At 41.2% G+C, this 19,726-nt stretch overlaps 1 protein-coding gene across 1 annotated transcript; it reads right to left on the bottom strand.

Annotated features, from left to right (window-relative positions):
* Nucleotides 1–7,643: 7,643 nt before the first annotated feature.
* Nucleotides 7,644–17,676, bottom strand: SFT2D2 (SFT2 domain containing 2). The gene is made up of 8 exons (XM_075513289.1): nucleotides 17,306–17,676; nucleotides 16,381–16,467; nucleotides 15,965–16,050; nucleotides 14,791–14,872; nucleotides 12,675–12,710; nucleotides 12,500–12,558; nucleotides 11,703–11,732; nucleotides 7,644–11,057 (listed from the first exon to the last, which is right to left on the bottom strand). Exons 1-8 carry the CDS (start codon nucleotides 17,366–17,368, stop codon nucleotides 11,018–11,020), a joined length of 483 nt encoding a protein of 160 aa, XP_075369404.1. The 5' UTR covers nucleotides 17,369–17,676; the 3' UTR covers nucleotides 7,644–11,017.
* Between the last annotated feature and the right edge of the window lie 2,050 nt (nucleotides 17,677–19,726).

Here is a 19,726-nt window from a genome sequence, read left to right on the forward strand (position 1 = left end):
TCTCCCTAAGCAGCAAGGGCCAGGACTTGTAGATCTTATTTGTGTTGTATGGCACCTTATTTGGCAACTTGTCCTACTAATCCCTCAAGCCCTACATGGCGTAAGGATACTGGCTGCAAGTCCTCAAAACTTGCACAGCTGCTGCACAGCTGCAGGTGTGCAGCAATGTGACGTTCTGCAGAATGGGAGACTTTAGGAGAGAACCCTCAATTCCCAGCGATCTCAGCACCATCAGAAGGTGCAAGCCAGACAGGTCTGAGGTATTTTTACATCTGGGTAATCCCAATCATGCTACTTTCAAACTTCACGCTCTAACACATCTTTCCTCTCTTCTTTTCAGACTTTACGTACCTTTTTTTTAATTGTCAACTCATAAAAAATTACCTAAATTACTCTATCAGTCAACTCACCTTGTGAGTTACACTAGAAGGTGTCAAATAGCAACTTCGACTTAATATCCAGCCCACTTTCACTGTTGAATGACTGAAGAATGTACTTTAAAATCTATAGGATATTTAGGTACTTGGAGGTGTGCCACTTCACATTTGGAAAAATAATTGCATCTCAGGTAGTATGTTTGTGTAACATGGAATATGTTTATGTTTGGGTTCTCCTTTCCAAATGCTCAGGGGAGAGAGAAGCTGCTGCTGTAGTTTTTCCTTGCATGTGATCAAATGGCATAGCAAATGCATAGGAGACTATGTGAGACGGTTTTTAGTTTCATTATATTATAAATTTAAATAAACACAGAAATCAGAGCTGGTTGAAGTACTGTGTATTTCAATTCAACAACTCCAGTTTTTCAGACAGCTCTAAAACAAATACACCTGTGTTATTTTGGGATTTTTATTTTTTTTTTTTTTTAGTCAAAGCCCTATTTCCACACAGCTTTTTTTAGAATTAGTTGCTCAGAAATCAGGAGATTCAAAGATGGGGCAAGTAAAGAGACAACGGCTCATAAAAGCAGTAATATTTCGGTAGTTACACACAGTTCTTTCTATAGACAAATAAAAAGGGAAGCAGCTTGGTTTTCAGAAGTACTGACTGCCCATCTCTCCCGCAGGGCTTCAAGTGGAGTGATACCAGATTAGAGCCTCCGAAATATGAGGTCCAATCTGCCTTCCTCAAGATGCTTAGAGCTTAAAGGAAATAAGAATCATGCACAAAAGTGATAACAGTTCACACTGGTTGGAAGGGTTTCAAAATGAGGACGTGAAACAGTCTCACCAGCAGACACTGGTGAATTGCTAGAGGTAAAGAATATGCTCAGCAAAGATGGATTGGAAATGGAGGCAGCCACAAAGCAAAAGAAAGGGAGGTCCTGCCCTGAGTGCGTTGCTTGCCCAAAGCACTCCTGGGACAGAGCTGTGGAGAAGGAAGGATATAGGGAAGGCATGGATAATGGCCCCATTCCAGTAATGGGCTGGGAAGCAAGTTTTTCATCAATAAGACTGGATTTTTTACAGCTAGAGTCCCTAAGGGAGAAGCACGAAGGCATTTGCTTTGGAGTATCATACTAAAATTTGCATCCTGCACGATAATGAAATGCACTTTCAGATACTAAAAGTAAGTTACACTTGGTGCTTACAGTTATCACTTGCACGAGGTGCACGATGCTTAAAAGTCTTGTGTCCCAGAGGAAAAAAAAAAACCCAAACACAAATCTAATCTCTTAAAATACCTGACTTTCACACAGTTTGAATTTTGATTTTATAACTATGTTACTATAGCTCAGGATGCCTGCAACGACAACATTTTCCAAAATGAGAGTAGTTACCTGTGGTCAGCTAGTGGGAATAGCCCAATTGCTATTTTCAGTGTGGGGAAGGGTGTTTCAGCTGTAAGAGTTCAGACTAAGAGCAATTTGTGATGTATGTAGCAACATATCCAGAAGGCACAGCTCACCACTGATACATCTTTCCGACCTAGAAGAATTAGCCAAAGAAATATCAAGTTTGCATGAGATTTTACTTTAAAACACACATCCAGACCCCCATGAATCCCACCCCACACATCAGGCTTCCTCACATCGTACATTGTCTCTGCTTCACACAGCTGCCATGGGAGAGGGCTGCAGAAGAGAAACCAGATAGATTCATAGTTACAGTTATTTGCTTATTGTTGGCTTTTCATTTAAAAAATGTTAAGAGTGGAAATCTTTACTTTGAATGTTTAACCTGTTTTAGGAGAAGCAAGAGATATCCTCTAATCTTATGTCCCTCTGTTCACCTAAATAACGACTTTGAATACTTCCTAAACATCCCTTCTCTCTCCTACTTTCTTGCAAGATGAATTTTTCCAAGTCTACAGATGCTAAAACTGGGGCACAAACAGATTAATGTCGCTGGATGTAGGTATTGCCAGGGCACTGAGAATAACCCATTCTCAGATGTCAGGTGGGTTATTTCTTGGGCTGGAAGTTAGTTAAATCTCCCTGAACCTGACATTTGAAGAAAAGGTAGCTGCTCTTACAGAGTAACGCAGTAACACGGTGACTGACAATCGTTGCCACTGCAAGCGGGACAGAGCAGGGCCCAAGGACAGAAGGCTATTACCCCTCTTGCACTTGTCTCCTGTTTAATTAAACAAGCAAATTGGTAGGGGCATCGGAGGGAGCAGAAAATGCTCATACAAAACCTGCAATGTTGTAAGCTTTCCCTGAAACCCCGCTGGGAGAGCTGGGCGCTTCCACGCAGGGATCAGACACCTCGTGGCTCATAGCCAGTCAGAACTAACTCCTAATAGTTAAAAATGCAAGTACAATACTCATAACCATCTCCAGCTATGTCCAGGATTTACTAATTTAGTAAATAATAATAGTAAATAAATTAAATTATTTAGTAAATAATTTAGTCACTAATTTAGAATTTAGTGACTCATATTTTAAAATGAAGCAATGAGGACTGGGGAGAGCAGTGAAAGAACAATCCTGCAACACTTGCTGGAATTTATTCACCAAGTTACAGCAGGAAAAAGCAAGGTGTTATTTTTGACTTTCTAATTAAACTAATTCTAAAACCCTCCTGGCCACCAGCTGGCGAGATACAGCAGAAAGAAAAAACAAAAAAAAAGAAAAAAGGTAATTAAAGAGGCCTTCCTTGCCTTGACATTGGATAGCTGTTTTTTGGCCTTTAGGTGCCTGTTTCCAAATAAAAGGCAGCCCTTTGTGATCAGATGAAATCGCAGAGAACAAGACTCACTCTTTCCATCCCCAAAGCTCCCACGGAACCATTCAAACAACTAACCCCCCTCTGAACACTGAGTCCCAACAACACAGGGAATTGTAACCTCCATCACCATGACACTCCCAGGAAATCAACACCTATCGACTACCAAGGAATAATTAAGAGAGGATAAAAAGACAGCTGCTTTCCCTCTGTTTTTTAATCATGGATCCAGCCCCTTAAGAGACTGCTGGGTTAGAAGAGACTTAGAGAAGATTAGCCTTTTCATTAATGTCGGGGGGTGAGGGGACAGTCTCAATAACTTCTACCAGGTATGTTTTTAGCAGTGAGGCAGGCAGCTTGTTCAAGCAGTACCTCCCTGCCTGGTGTTATAATTGAGATTATACCTGAGGTTAATTCTGACCCCGGAAAGCACGGGAAGCTTTCCAGAGCAACCTTTCTGCTTTTAAGAAAGGAAGAAATTAAAAAAAAAAGAAAAAATCCTGATGTAGTCAGGCTGGTGATAAATGTAAGTTAGTTTGTTTTAGACAATAATTATACTTTTCCCTAATTTGTTTTTCCTCCTTGAAAATCTTCAGTGCTGTCTTCAGACATGGATTAGCACCTACAGCAAGAAACTATTACTGTCCCCATTTTTAAGATCAGAAAATAATAAAAATAAAGAATTTAAGACATTCTAAAACAAACTTTTAAATTCTATTTATAACATCTCAGAACAAAAGTAATAGGTTCAGTGTTTATATTAGGGAAATCAAACATGGTTTCAGCTGGGATAGAGTTAATTTTCTTCCTAGTAGCTGATATAGTGCGGTATTTTGGATTTAGGATGAGAATAATGTTGATAACACGCTGATGTTTTAGTTGTTGCTAAGCAGTGCTTACACCAGTCAAGGGCTTTTCAGCTTCCCATGCTCTGCCAGGCACACAAGAAGCTGGGAGGGGGCACAGCCAGGACAGCTGACCCCAACTGGCCAAAGGGCTATTCCATACCATCCAATGTCATGCTCAGTATATAAACTGGGGGGAGTCAGCTGGGGGGGCAGTGATCGCTGCTCGGGGACAGGCTGGGCATCAGTCGGCAGGTGGTGAGAGGTTGCATCACTTTTTTTCCCAGGTGTTGTTCCTCTCTCTCTTCTTGTTTTCCTTTTCATTACAACTTTTTTCCCAATTATTAAACTGTTCTTATCTCAACCCACGAGTTTTCTTACTTTTGCTCTTCTGATTCTCTCCCCCATCCCACCAGGGGGGAGGGTGAGTGAACGGCTGTGTGGTGCTTAGTTGCTGACTGAAGCTAAACCACGACACACAACTAGAAAACACAGGAGTACATGCCCATGATAAAATAATTTGTTTTCACACTTTGTCACTTTTTGAAAGAGACACCCCTTCAAAGCTGTGATGAAATCATGTTGGCCAGCTGATACTTTCAATGTACCATTTTTCCACTCCACGCTTGCCTCTGCAGAGATTTTAAAGCACAAATCTCAGGAATAACCTCTCTTAGAGATGCCTCAAGGGAATCCAAGAAAAACTTAAAAGGGTTTCAAAGAAGCTAACTTAAAATATCAATCCCAAAGATTGGCAGCTTAGCTATACTATTCCATCTCTAATTCATCAGAAGCTTTCTTCAGAAAAGTGAGAAAACAGAGGATTTTGTTCCCTTTGGGCACCTCCCGCTCTTCATGGCTGGGCAGTTACAAGCCTGTACCCCCCACTGATACCGCAACCAAGACTGAACTCAATAGGAAAGGTACGAGTAAGGGAAGGAAATAAATAACAACCCCCAACTTCCTGCCTCCACAAAATACCCTCTTGCAGATCAGACCTTGTGGAAGGAGAAGGGAAAGGGGCAGACATGAGTACAGCAGCCTTCCAAGAGTCTTGTCACTGGATTTGAATGTGGTGCTGATGACTCTGCCCCAATATTTATAAATGGGATTCAGGGGACTAGATGCTGTAGCACAACTGATAAACCCTTCCAGAGTATTTCTAAGGAGCAAAGCCATCTACCGAATACACTTTCCCTAGAGGGCAGGTGATCGTTCATTGTTTAGAGATTTCAAATGAAGATTTAATTTTATTTATTTTTTTAAAAATCATTCAGGTATTAAGACCTCAGCATGAGAATGATGTGGCAAAGTTCAACAACTTTGTTGTTATGCAGGAGGTTGAGCTAGGCAAGCAAAATAGCTCTAAGCTATTAAATATGGAAAAGACTTACTGCCCTTTTAGGACTCAGATTCATAGCTGTCTTGATATGAACTAGATATATCAAGCTCTCCTGACAGTCCTTGAAGTTCTTACCATTTCAAAAAGATAAAATACAACCCCCTAAGTTTCTGTATTACAGGAAGACAGGCTGCTGCTTCTATTTCAAACAAAACTTTGGAGTTTCCTGTAAGACAGAAATTTCAGTTTAGTCAGCTCTGAGACAGAGCTTGCTTAGAAGAACAATCAAAAAAAAAAAAAAAGTAACTGAAAACTTAACACAGTCTCCCACAGCACACAAGTCTCACCACCACCCTTGCAAAAAAATGCAACTGCTTTGTTTGCCCTGTCAATCAGAAGGAAGTTTAATGCACTATGAACAGCCCAATGCAGAGCCCTGCACACTGCCAAGGAATATTAAAACCACAGCAAGTGTTTGGATGTGTATTAGGTACAAACTTAAATGGACTTGCTTTCTGAAAGTTTAAAAAAACCCCCACAAAAAAATTAAAATCGTTGCCTCTAACTCTACTTTTAACACACATTCATAAATCACTGGCTTTTTACTGCCAGTGTACATCAGCATTCAGAGTGTATTTATTCCACAAAGAAGAGCCAGAGGCATGCTGTTTCATAACTCTAGTCTTCGCTGACAGAATAGCATCAGGAATTATTTGCTCTGTAGCATGGACTAAGCCAATAGTTTGTTGGCACATCTAGGTTGAATCTTGAGGTAAATAAATAAGTAAGAAGTAATAAAAATATCATCCCCACCTTAACAACTCTAGTTGTGCCAATCACTTGTCGAGGTGCATGCAGCTATGCCAATAAGAATTTGTTTGAGCTAGACATATGCTGGGTGGAGCAGCTGCACAGCAGTGGTGACACAGAAACTCCCCTCAGCAGTACATGTTGTATACACAGCAAAGGAAGTGAGGATGAGAAAATAACTTTTTTTTTTTTTAAACCAAACAAAGCAACAAACCAACCCACAGCAATTCCAGTATCACCTGGAGAATCAGCATCATTAAAAACTTGGTATTAACCATAACAGCAATTCATTTAATGCAATGACAACTTTATTGAAGGAAAAAACCCAGCACTTGTAAGTAAAGATTTCACTTCATTACAGAGAAAGTTGTAAGTTAGGAAGAAAGACGTTTATCAAAGTAGAAATCAAACCATGTAAATACATAGAAAAAGCACAACAGCAAACAGAACCAGCAACAGTATAAAACATTGTGGAGAATTTCTGTGAGTTTGGTTTTTATTTTACAAAACAATTCCACAGCTGTTAAAAAAATTTTAGTGTTGTCATATGACAGTGAGGCACGTGGTTTTAAGAAAATATACCATTTCTGTGCTTTCTGTCCTACATGGTCAGTATTTGCTATGGTTGTAAACATCAGTATTTAAGACAAACGTGTGTTTAAACGTCATCCTCCTCCTCAGTTTTGAGAGTCTACAACAGGAACAGTGATCTTACTTTCATTAACATGATTAAGTACCAAAACTAAGCAAGAACCATTTTCAGAAACTCAACAGAGGCTCTTTCAATCTCTTAGCACACAGCAAAAGGGGATGAGCTTCAAGTGCCTATACTGCTCCACAAGGCAGTTCCGAGAACATGAGCTTCAGACTGCATGTAAGCAACAGTGCCATGAGCCTCCAAATGCATCGCACACCAGCTGCAGTCTACCCACAAGTTATGATCGATTCAAGCCCGTCATCCTGCACCTAGCTGGAAGCGATCCCATAGCAGGGTCTCCGCCCTCCCCCAAACTTGCACAGTAAGTATTCACACATAAAGCCTAACACACTTTCTTTTTTAAAACATGGTTCTTAAAAGAATTTCAACGTGGTGCAGAAATTTCTTCCTTGGTTTTTGTAACAGCTCATGAACAATCTTATTACTGTAAATACTAAACAAGATGAAATTGTTCACATCATCACTCATCAACCATCTCAGATAGTACCAATATTCACAAGGAACTTCATCACATAAAACATAGCAAAACTTTGAAGTAATGAAAAAAACCCCACATTTTTATGTATGGAATCTCAGTACTTTGGGAAGATGACTACCACCCTCCCCATTTCCATTTCTACTATATCTGGTAAGTCAGCTGATCCCAGAGATGCACATTTTATGCTAGAACTGTATGCTAAGGCTGCTTGGTCAAGGTTATGTTATCTGTACTGCAAAAAGTAAACAAAGTGGATAGGCAAGTTGACCAACAGTGAGGCATCCAACCTCATACAGGTTTCTTTAGGAAAGTCAGCCTCGAGTTAAGTGCTGTAGGCAACTGAGCAAGGACTTTGGGAAGGAGGGAGCTTTGTGATTTAAAACACAAACATCTCTATTTGCAGTAGAGCGCACACAACAAACATTGCTGCCTTGAAGGACATTAAGATAGAAAGCTAGAGAGGGCTTCAGAAATGCCCACCATGCTTCCTGCTAAGCAGATAACCAAAGCTGATGATATCAAAACTTAATGCAAAGTAGTTTTAATGATAAAAAAAGTGGTACAATGGTATAATCTAATTCTGATTGAAACTGGTCAAGAGGGAACATTCATATACTAGTTTATTTGCTAATTATGTAAAATCATATAAAAGAAAGTATTTTAACAAAGTAGAAAAATCTTTTGCTGCTAAACTTGGCAATAGCCTGAACACAACTACTTGTAAGTGAGTAAGAATCTTTAGAGTTTTGTTCTGATAGGGCAGAGTTATTTTAAATCAAAACTGCTTGTAGATGAAGTGACAAACCCTGAGTATGTTTCACATATTGGCAAGAATATGGCGAGTCACTCCTACTGTCTGATGTTCACAGGAACAGAATACAACACCAAAGGGCAACATAAACCCTGGTGGCACTCTGGTGATCCTTATGTCCTTGCCATCTCCCCTTGGGTTCCCTTCCTTTAAGGGCACAATTGCTTAGCCTCATGTGCTATGCAGTCAAATGAAGATTTGTTCTCTCTTACTGAATGAAAGGCTGTGGAGCTGGAATTACAGCTTTGGGGGGGGGGGGGGGGGGGGGGGAATCCATTTTAAGTTTATCTGCTATCTACTGATAGTTTCCTAAATTTCCTACTTCTAAGTGGTTGTGCTCACAACAGTCAGCTAAAAGGTTCCAGTTAGCTAGTATGCAAGTTGAAAAACTAATATTTAGCATACCCAATTCTAGTGTTCTTCTAGAGGAACTGCTAGAGTCAGGGTACCACAATTCTGCACAAGCTAGTCAAGGAATAAGCAAAAAGCTTTTACTCCTTCTAGTCTGAAGCATTCAAAAAAAGAACCCCAGAAGTCAAACTCCATTATGTTGACTGCTAATGAGCCTGGAATGATGATCTGAGTTAACATAACTTTAAAATAATGTATGCTATACTTGTAGCGTTTTCCAGGAACACCCAGAGATGTTAAAACGAAAGAAATATTGGAATGTAAAAGGCATTAGGGTTGTGTTTCAATTGCCCTTATACAAAGGAATTCTGTAAACATTATCAAAGTCCTCACAGAAGACTAACACAGGTCCTTTGATAGATGTAAATTAGGTTTTGAACCTACTCCCTGATAAAAAAAGACACACATCAGTTTAGATAACTTGTCTTAGATCAGTCAGGGAGAAGAAGTGTCAGTATTCTTTAATTCCCAGCTCTCTTGGGCATTTAACTAATTCTTCCTTTCAAGAAAAGTAATAGTCAACCTAGTTATTTCAACACTAACTTCCAAATCCTAGGGGGAAAAAAAAGCACCAGGACATAGTACTTGAACATCATCCTGTATAATTGATTCATCCCAACATCACTGCCATGTTTTCAAGGTGGCATTTTCCATTCAAATGCCTTTGTAACAGTAACTCTAGCCAGCTGGAAACCACAGAAAGCCTGTTAAAAGTTCCCTTTCATACCATCCTCAAAAGGGAATCTTTTTTTTTTTTTTAAAGAGGATCCTAACAGCAGGATGGTACTGTGCTTTATAAATTATCAGAAGGACACTTAAGTTTAAGATTTTGAATTAACTCAGTTTCTAGTAACTTTCTGGAAGCCATAGAATTATTTGGCTTCACTGTGGGCTTGTACTTCATTGCCAAGTAGATCTAGGTTTTTCCTACATTAAAAATCTTTGTGGTACAAGTCAGGGATACACTTGCCATGCAAACACAATGCTGTTAAATGACTAAACTCTTGGTAGGTGGAGGAAGGGAGGCTTCAGTTCATACTAAGGCCACTGGATAATCATCTTCATAGACACTGACTCCAGCAAGACAGTTTGGTAAGAGAAAAGGTGAAAGCAGTTAAACAGTGTCTCACACAGCAGAAGCAGGAATCTGTGCTCAGATATTAAACAACTGACCACTGCAATGGTTTGGGAGTAAATGATTATACATAGCTCAGAAGATAAAGAGAATGTAGAGTGGCCTTGGAATGTGGATACCAACTGCTCAACATTTGTTTGGAGCTGGCAGCTAGATTGTTACACGCTTTCTTTGCCAAGACAGGCAATAGAAAATTGTACTTTCTCCTCGAAGCAGAAGAAGTTCACTAGTGTATGCAAGAGCTTTAAGAGAAACTAAACTGATCCCACTTACAAAAAAAAGAAAAAAAATGTTGGAGTTTTAACTTATTTACAAGTCCAGAAGAAAATGTCTTCTCCCCAGCCCAGACTGCTTAAACAATAGCCCACTTCCACCTTATCAAAAGAGTTTGTCCTTTGAGAAAGGACACACATAAATTCTCTCTTTGCTTACCTATCATGCCCTCAGCTTCACGCTGCTCCTATGCTACAGCTGGGGGAGAAGAGAAGCACCTTGCTTCATGTGAAAAATTTCAGTCTCCTACCTTGTATGTATTGCCATTAACTGTAGGCAAGGCAAAGAACTCGGGTTCTGGGCAGGTGAAAAATTCTATTAACCTTATTTTGCAAGTGCTTTTTCTACAGGAACAAGTTTTTGCAGATGAAAGTGTCCCTTTCATGTATTTTAAGGAAACACCATCATTGTAAACTGAAAATTAAAACTTCATTAAAGATGCAAACATTTCATGCTTACTCCAAAACAGCCTTTTCATTTAGAATTAACTCTTTTAGAAGTCTCATAAACCTAAAATTTTGCAAGAGAGGCAGGCAAAGAAAGAATACCAACATTCCATTATCCAAGGCAAACAGTACCAAGATTAAGTGACATAAGGCTATTTAGAAAAACCAAGTTGTCAGAAATCAGTCGGCAACTAATTTCTTTTTCTTGAAAAAGAAGTCCTGTAGACTGGCATAGTCCCATCAGAGTCGAGGTCTCCATTTTACAGACTTCACATATTACTTTGTTACTTTTGCAAAACCAAACAAACACATGATTTTACATAAGAATTATCATAACAGATTCTGGATCTCCGCCCAGTTCTTCTGCCAGACTGAACCTCATTTGTTCACAAGCACCCTCTCCTACAGACACCATTGCTTACAAAACCAAGCAATTGCATACACTGGATTTAACACAAGGAGCTTCTAACAACAAGCTGAAAGGCACATGTTTAAGACAGAAGTAGGAAAATACATACACAGTGATCTTAACATAGTTCTACTACACTTGCTAGAACTTTGTGAAGCATCCAGTATTCCTGTTAGGACAGACAGACCGAAACACATTTCTTCACAGCATCCCTACAGGCAGGAGAAAGAAAAAAAAAAAACAGAGGCACGTCAGTTACGCTGCTTAATGAGACTCATTCCATGCTGCTATCACACCAACACTGAGGACTTTAAAGATCAGCTGACAATGTATTAATTGCGCTTATATAATTTGCATAACTACATGAATGCATTAGAGACAAGCAGGTCGGCTCACCGTCCACCTGCCCAACTGCAATCGAAATGATACTTGCAAGCCTGTATTGAGGCAGTGCACTGAAGAAGGGTGGGGCTGATGGAGCAGGATAGAGAACTGTGTGCTCAAACACAGAATAGTGCTCATGGGGGAGAACAGGAAAAAAGGTACACAGCAGAATACACTTGTCTAGTAGCATTTTGGACCAACATTTAGGCATTCCAAAGGAAAGCCTTAAGTTTAGCATGTGGTCAGCGCTCTTACATATTTTTATAAGAAGCCCTCTCATTTTGTTACATTTGTGTTCTCCCACTAGAGAAGATGCTTAGTTTCATTTTCAGGTTTAACTACATGTATTTCCTGCCCCTAAAACACAACCATGGAAAAACTTCTGAAGGCATACATTACAATGCTTCTATAAACTAATCTTCTGTATCATTAAACCTCAAGATGACAAAAAGTAAGGGATTAGGAAAGCTTACCTTGCAAATGGTATGAAGGAAATGCTGTACCTAAGAAAAAAGATTTTTAAAGTTACTCTTCATGTCAGATTTTATTAGAGTCACAAACAAGAAGAACAACTCCTCTGATGCTCTAAACAGATAACTGCAAGATACACAACCAAAATGAAGCTTTGAGTTTGTGAGCAACAGGAATGAGTACCCTTGCAAGTCATCTTAGCTCAGCCAGGTTGTGAAACACTATGGCAAAATCAGGGGGCATACTGTAGAAGCATTTTAAACACAGATCTCCTGCATCCGATATTCTTCATGCTCCAACACCTACAGGCAGGTAAGATTAGTCTTGAGGCCTGGCTAGATGTTCATAGTTTCTGTACTACTTCTGTGACATTACACAGAGCATATGTTAACTTAAAGAACACTGACACTTAATTTGATTGGCATATCTGGGTCTTCTAACAAGACAAATTCAGGAGAGTGTAAAAGAGGAATACCAGACAGTAAGCAACAAATTGATTTAAAAGGGAAAGAAAAAAAAAGCAGTTTTACTTCAAGTTCACAGAAATTAAACACATTCAAAGGAACTTCCCCCAGAAATGGAGCCCTGAGCTGCATCTCCAAAGCCTCTGAAGTGGTGCGAGAGACCAAGAAGTGGGAACAAGTCAGTTCCTCATTGATGCATTGCCTTGCATCTAGGGGAATGGTGAGGTAAAAATTCTCCTTCCCTCTAACTCGTGCAAGGTCAAAATCCACTCACAATTCAGCTACTGATGTTAGGTGCAATAGAAAATGGAGTGTGTGGGGATGAAATCACTTACCATGCCAAGGCAAAAAACTGTAAGATACAGAAAAGGAGCACGAGTCCTTTCTTATGCCACTGGAGGAAGAGAGAAGGGGCCGGGGGGAACACAGCACACAATAAGACAACAATGTAAGCATCTTATTTTTAAAATATACTCCAGTTACATATACATAAAGGACTCAAGTACTCACCCAGAAAGCAGAACACAGTGTTAGTATGAGAGACAACTAGAAGAAAACAAACAATTTCTATTAAACATAGAAACAACTCCAGTTTTTATAGATATTGTAACACCGTAATGGGTTCCTTCACAGAGACAGAAACAGATTACATTATTTCATAGTTTTATCCAACCCTGCGTAAGAGTTCTCCTTATTTAAAATGCTCTCGCTATTACATTTCTGAAGTGAATTAAAGCAATGAGGAAATATCAGCCCGATTATCTCCAGAAAATAATTTTATGGCTGCAAAGGAACAAGAGGAAGAGGTTCCTACAGCTCTTTTGCAACATCAGCAGGTTCCTACTTCATCCCACACACTTCTTGGGGTCAGGTATACACCACACTTCATTGTTTTGCCTAAGTAAGACTTTTCAGTTACAACTCTAGTCATTCTGCTTCTGTACGCGCCACATTTCCTGTTGATTCTCAAGGTTACCATGGGGTTGAAGTTATATCATTACTTAATTCTTATCGATTAAAACTACAATACACTTTCAAAAACTTTCAGCTATTGCTTAGTAGCTCTCCTGTTTATTATAAAGTCCAGTACAGCCATTCAAACCAGCAGTTCTTTTTTCAGAGTTGCACTGTGTCTTTACTACAGTTAAAATCTTGGGGGGATAGTAGACCATTTTGGATTATTTTCTGTTTTAACCCACAATTTTAACAGCAGCCTCCTTTTAGTTCAAGTTTTCATTTTCAATTTAAGACATGACAGCTCATTTAGCTATGACAGATGCTGGTACTTGATCTTCTTTCATCAACATCTAACAGCCTTTTGATATACATGTACCATTCATTGTGCTACTAGAGATTATAATGTGCATTCTTCTGCTTGAGGGGAAAAAAAAAAAAAGACTTAGTACTGCATATTCAAGATAGTAACACATGCATTGCCAAAGAAATCATACACTTTGCCCCAACCATGATTATTGGCATTGAATGTAGTTTTTCTATTAGTTTTAAGGTGGTGATTTGTATATTGGTCTAAATACTACATCATACATCTAACAACTGGCTTTATTCCAGCAAACAACATTCCTGGCATTCTCCTGACTCCAAACATCCTAAATGCATACAGAACAAACACACCACGCAGTAGGCTTCTTGCCTGCTGCTGATCTGTGAGCATACACAGTCAATTTCTCAAGCTCCATCAGTTGCCTGCAGCCTTTCTGGACGTTTAAAGAGAAAATAGGAAGCACTGATGCCAAGCGAATGCTCTGAAGACCCTCACACTGAAAGGAAGGACAGTTTCATGCAAGTTAAACCACCTTCCAGATTTCAGACTCTCCAAGAGAAAGTGGGAAAGTTGAAGAGACAAAAAAGCACGTGCACTTTAAACAAGAAAGACTCTGAAACTTAGCAGCAATTTTCATACACAGACCCCCAGCAGAAGGTTGGCCACAATTCCCATCTTCTGAAGATAAAAATAATTCCAAGGGCTGATTTCCGTTGAATGTTGAATTTACAATTTCATTGTGTCATTCGAGTTTCAAAACCTGAAGCTGTCAGCCAACTGGGATGATTTCTGTATTTTTAATGAAAGATGACCAAGGCATAGAGATTCCCCAGTTGCTTTGTCAGGAAACAACGTTTTTATCAAGGTAGAAATACCTACACAGCTCTTTAAAGCAAATCAGATAGAATATAAGACAACAAAATTATGCAAAATAGAATGTCTAACAACTTCCATAGTACAACTTGTAAAAAAATAGTTTCCCATCTTTCATCTTTTAAGCAACATGAAAATATGTTGTGACCTCAAGCACTCCAAAAAAAGCACGTGCATGGTTCACACATGCCAGCCACAGACCCTTAATGTTCATTTAGCATAACAACCTGGCTTCAGCTCAATCTTTCATAATAGGAAGGTGGTTTTCTGGTGCTACACATACCTTTCCACTATAGCAGATGTGCAGGATGTTTGATGTTTCAAGGAAAAAAAAAACCAAAAAAAAACCAAACCAAAAACCACCCACAAACACATCTTGAGGTGTAGTTAGATCAATGTATATGAAAGGACTTTACAATGGAAATTGTTTACAGGTTATCATGAGTTAAAACTGATTCCTTTGATACTTACTAGCATAACAATAGTAGCAATCAAACGTGTAGGCTCAAACATCCTTTTCAATTGTTTCATTGGTCCCATAAGAAAAAGAGTGCTGTGAAAAACAAAACAAGATGAACACAGAGGTAGAAAGGCAAAAGTGCAACTAGGTAAGATTCCTCGTTAAGGGGGTGTTACTTTGTTAAATTGTCTGCTGTCATATGGAGCATCAGAACACTATGTTGTTATGGTAATCAGTACTGCATAACAAAAGAAACAGGATATACAATGAGACAAAACTCATTCTGCTTTTCTTTGTGCAAGGTATTTATTCTATAATTTTATTCACACTGTTCAGTTACAATTAACATAAGCAGAGCAGAACTATCAAGCTAGAAGCACAGGTCAAGGTCAGCTTCAATTAGATCATTCTTGACAGATGCTTTTTTAACCTGCTCTTAAAAAAGCACCAGCCACAGAGGCTCTGCATGGATTGGCAGGTAATCCAGCTCAATTCCTCTACATAAAGAGCTGTTTTCAGGCCTCTGATCCCTTACCAGATCTGCAGCCCTCATTTAGAGCCCTGGTGATTGATACTGCATGAATTACAGAAGGCGAAAGTTTTATCTAAGGTGATGTTTCTGCCTCACATACTATGTTGTTCTGCCTCATTACTATATTATTTCCAATTCCATTCCTTGTGCTTTCTAACATCTTGTTAAGTTTCCTAAATCACAGGTTGTACCCGTCACAAAGTCAGTGGGGCTATGCTTCAGGAACCTCAATGGCCATGAAGGCTTATCAAACAGGTCTACCTTTACAGACAGGCTGCCCCAAATATATTTACCAAAACACACAGAACATTACCAAATGCAAAATGGCAAAGAATTCTTTTTATCTTGATGGGGGATAAAACCAACAAAATAAAAATACCTCAATGCTCGAAGCATGAGTTTGATTTTTCTTTACTGAAGAGTAACTTTTATCTTGAATGCATTGCTAATAACAATAAAAAAATAAAAATTTTCTCTACCATTTCAGGGCACTACTGAGGAAATGCTGTTCTTTAAAATTCAGCAAGAGAATGATCTACATAAGCAAACCTTCTCACACAAATGCAACAGTTTCTACCACTTATACACCTTCACTTTTCATTCTGCTTTAGTTTCTCATCTTTATTAGGGAACTAACATATAAAGATTGTTACCTCCCAATAGATGCAATATTCCCCAGTGTATAAAACACTGCAAAGAGCATCAGCCCTTTCTTTGGTACCCATAGCAGACAACTACCCTAAAAAGGAACATTTAGAGAGAGAGAGAGGGAAAAAAATTAATATTGTTTTTAAATTGCAAAAGAAACATATCCAAGAAATGTCACAACACAAAAGAAGTCTTAGGAAAACTTAAACTCAAACTGCAGAATCACACATACCCCAAAGTAAATTGCATTTATTGGCATTCTTGTTAAGAGCTAGTGCACTGCATCTAACTGGAACTGAGTCAGATGTCTTCCAGAGACTCAAAAAAAAAAAAAAAAATCAAGCAACAGCATACAGCAAGGCTGTCATTATTTGGGCTCCTGAAATTCAAGTAGCAGGGAGATCTGGCAAAAAGTCCTTACCAAGAGCGAGCACAGGCATCCTATTGCAAAACAAGCAATGAAGCCCTTCACTCTGGTGCCCCAACCTAACGAAGTTGCATCAATAACCTAGAAACGAGGAGAAAAATAAGAGCGTAAGTTATTATTTACTAACAGATCTTGCCCCATATCGAGTGTGTAAATTTCCTCTAAGATGCTAAACTGTGTCCTAGCACAAAACGGAGCCTCAGTTTTTAAGCACCCTCTGCAATCACCGGTAGGAAGCGCGGGTGCTGCTAAGGGACGGTCCCGTCGGGGAGCGGCGAGGGCAGCTCCTGCAGGAGGGAGCGCTGCCTCCCGCCGCCGCCACGCTCGCCGGCACCGGCAACTTTTTCGCTTTCGCTATTCCGCCAGCTCTCCAAACAAACAGGCGGGGGGTTGTGTGTTTGAGTGGGTTTTTTCCCTGCCCACACCGAGCAAGTGCACGGGCACGTTCCCGTTCCCCCGCTTTATTTTCGGGCTCGCTGCAACGAGTGCAACTCGCTTCCCGTGCCCGGCCGGCCCGGGTTCACTCGGGAGAGCCGAGCCATCCTCTCTCACAAAAACCAGAAGCCAGGGCCCCTTTCCCAGGCACCGGCACCCCCGGCAGAAGCTGTTCGCGGGGTAAAGCACGGGGGATTTTACGTGCAGGTGAAAGGTCCAGAGACCGGCTCCAGACGAACCGCCGTCCCCGGCAGCCCCCGGCCGGCTCCGCCCCGGGGAGCCGGAGGCCCAACGGCGGGTGGAGGCGGCGCAGGCCAGTCCCGCCGACGGCCGACCCGCGCCCAGGGGCCGCGACGGCGCTGAGGGGCGGCCCAGGGCCCCCTCCGCCCGCCGCTGCGCTCCCGCCAACCGCCGCCCGGGCCCCGGCAGGCAGCCCCCCCGGAAGGGAGGCAAGTCTAGGGGATTTTAAATCGAAGAGCTTTACCTCGGTCAGGCCGCTTGGCTCCTCCGCGTCGCGGCCGCTCAGCACCCGCTTGAGCTTGTCCATGCCGCCCGCCTCAGCCCGCGCCCGAGCGGCTCTGCCCCCCACACGGCCAGACTGCCCTTCCCCTCCTCAGGGACTACCAACTCCGGCATGCACCGCGCCGCTGCGGGCTACCTGCGCTCGGCAGGTAGATGAAGGCCGGCGGCGACGGCGCGGAGGCTGCCGGGGGATGTAGTCCGCCGGCGAGGGGAGGCGGGCCCGCATCCGGCGGCAGAGGGGCAGAAACCAGCCGGGGCCGGGCGGCGGGGAGGGCTGGAGGCGCCCCGAGCAGCGCCGTGCCGGCGAGCCCTGCGCTCGGAGCCACAGCCTGCTGGGCCGCCTCCGCCTCCTGAGGGGGTGCCCCGCCGTCACAGGGGGTCGGGTGAGAGAGGCTGAGGGGAAAAGGGTCCTGGAAATGGCGTAGTAGGTCCTGTGCTCCCCCCCGGACACTCCAGCCGCCCTGCGGCAGCTCTCCTGGAGCAGGTGCACGAACTTCGCTACTGCAAACCTTCCACATGAGTGAGATTAAGAACGATCAGCCTAGCGCCGATTCCCAGGTTCATATGGCAGAGAGATTATCTTCACAGTAAATTATAGGTGTGGTTTGGTTTGTTTTGGACTTTTTAAGAGACCGCAAACGCTTCCGCTTTCCCTAAGAGTCAGGCACTTCTTACTCTTCCAAGCATATGATAGCTGACATCTAAACTGTCCTAGTATTTTCCAGACTTCAGAAAACGGAGTCCCCACCCTCTGCCAGTTTTACTTCTCTAGTCGTATCCTATCTCCTCCCACCACTTTTGAATCTGTTACTTGGCAACAGTGAAGCTTACAGAAATAGCAATATAGATTTCATTTTGCTCCCACTACTGTGGCTCTTCCCCTGTTCTGAAAAAGTCTCACCTTATTTTCAGAACTAGCCCAAGTGGCCTGATGACAGGTAAAGGCACACAGATGCAACATCTTACTAGAATGCAAAATTCAGCATCACGAGCAGTTATGTCAGTTCATTTTTCTCAGATAAAAACAGAACTATAAAATGTTTGGTACATTTTATTTAGCGACATACAAGAAAGAATATAAACTGCCACATGTTGAACTTGCCACAAGACAGCTGGAGAATCACCCCACTCCCTCCCCCTAAAATTATGTATGCAAAGTGGTACCTTTCTGTGGAAAATTTGTACCGGAGAGCTTGTGGTACACCAGTTTATACTGCTGCTTCTTGATAATCTGTGTGGTGTAAGAGAGTCACAAAGTGCTCCAAGTTTTACTCTGTAGTAACTGTAACTTCCTAAACACATTCTTGTGATTTCCCCAACATGTGTGTTCCACTTAAAGGCACAGCACCCAAAATAGATGGATATCACATATCTATATAGCCAGGATTCAAGTCCATTCAAGACAACTGTATCAACAGGTCATGGATCAGTATGCATGATGGACAAGATAAAATACACAGTATAAGCTAAACATGCAGAGCACCCCTTTTCAACGCTAGGTGTCGATTCTGTGGGTCGTCCCCCCCCCATACTTTAGCCCAATGGAGCTTAATGTTAGCATCACTGACCAAACCCAAATCACAATTTTAATTAGCAAATGCAGGTATAGTTTCCTTCATGCTAGCACTACATCAGCTCTCAGTCACTACCAGCTTTAAAGTGTGTTTTTATAAGCCTTTAAGGCATGTAAAATAATGTATGCTTAAAGAAGTGCCATGATTTACTTCCACCAGCAAAATCTCTCTTCACCCCCATTTGTTGTTCCCTTCTTTTTCACTCTCTCCCCCTATCCCTCTATCACTGGAGTGGACCTAAATAATCTTCTATTACCAAATCAATTTTGATTGCTTCCATGCTGCATTCATTTGCAGCCCCTTCTTCATCCTGACACTAAAATCTTTAGGAAACAAGTGCAGGAAGATGAAAAAAGTCAACAGAATTCAGGACTCTAATGGGGAATATAGAGGACCTCACCTCTATTTCCAAGTGACCATAAATCCATTCACTCAGATCATGTCTGGCTGATAATAATTTCTTTCAGAGACTGTTTAATTTCAGTTCTCTTCACTCATTTTATCCTATGGATCATCAGATTTTTTGCAGTAATCCTTTCCAAAGGATTCCAAAGATAAGGCTGAAGGTGTATTCAGGAAAAAAATATTCTCATCAATAACTTTTTACAAAACAATCCTCACAGACCATCAGTGAGGTAGGCATGTATTATCTCTCATTTTTACATACAGGGAACTGAGGCACAGAGAAGTGACTTCCCCACGGTTAGAATAAACCGGTGACACAGGAAAAACTGCAGTTAGTTCCCGCCTTTCAGCTTTATGATCAATTCACTAGACCAGGCTGCCTCAAATAAAAGTGAAACAAAGTG

This window comes from Mycteria americana, chromosome 1 (genome assembly GCF_035582795.1).
Source record: "Mycteria americana isolate JAX WOST 10 ecotype Jacksonville Zoo and Gardens chromosome 1, USCA_MyAme_1.0, whole genome shotgun sequence".
Lineage (NCBI taxonomy): Eukaryota > Metazoa > Chordata > Aves > Ciconiiformes > Ciconiidae > Mycteria > Mycteria americana.

Coding starts and splice junctions, on each gene's coding strand:
- SFT2D2 (XM_075513289.1), bottom strand. CDS start 17,368: ATGGACAAGCTCAAGCGGGTGCTGAGCGGCCGCGACGCGGAGGAGCCA. Junction 16,468..17,305: donor AGCCAAGCGGCCTGACCGAG/GTAAAGCTCTTC, acceptor CCTCGTTTCTAG/GTTATTGATGCAACTTCGTT. Junction 12,559..12,674: donor CACTGTGTTCTGCTTTCTGG/GTGAGTACTTGA, acceptor CTCTTCCTCCAG/TGGCATAAGAAAGGACTCGT.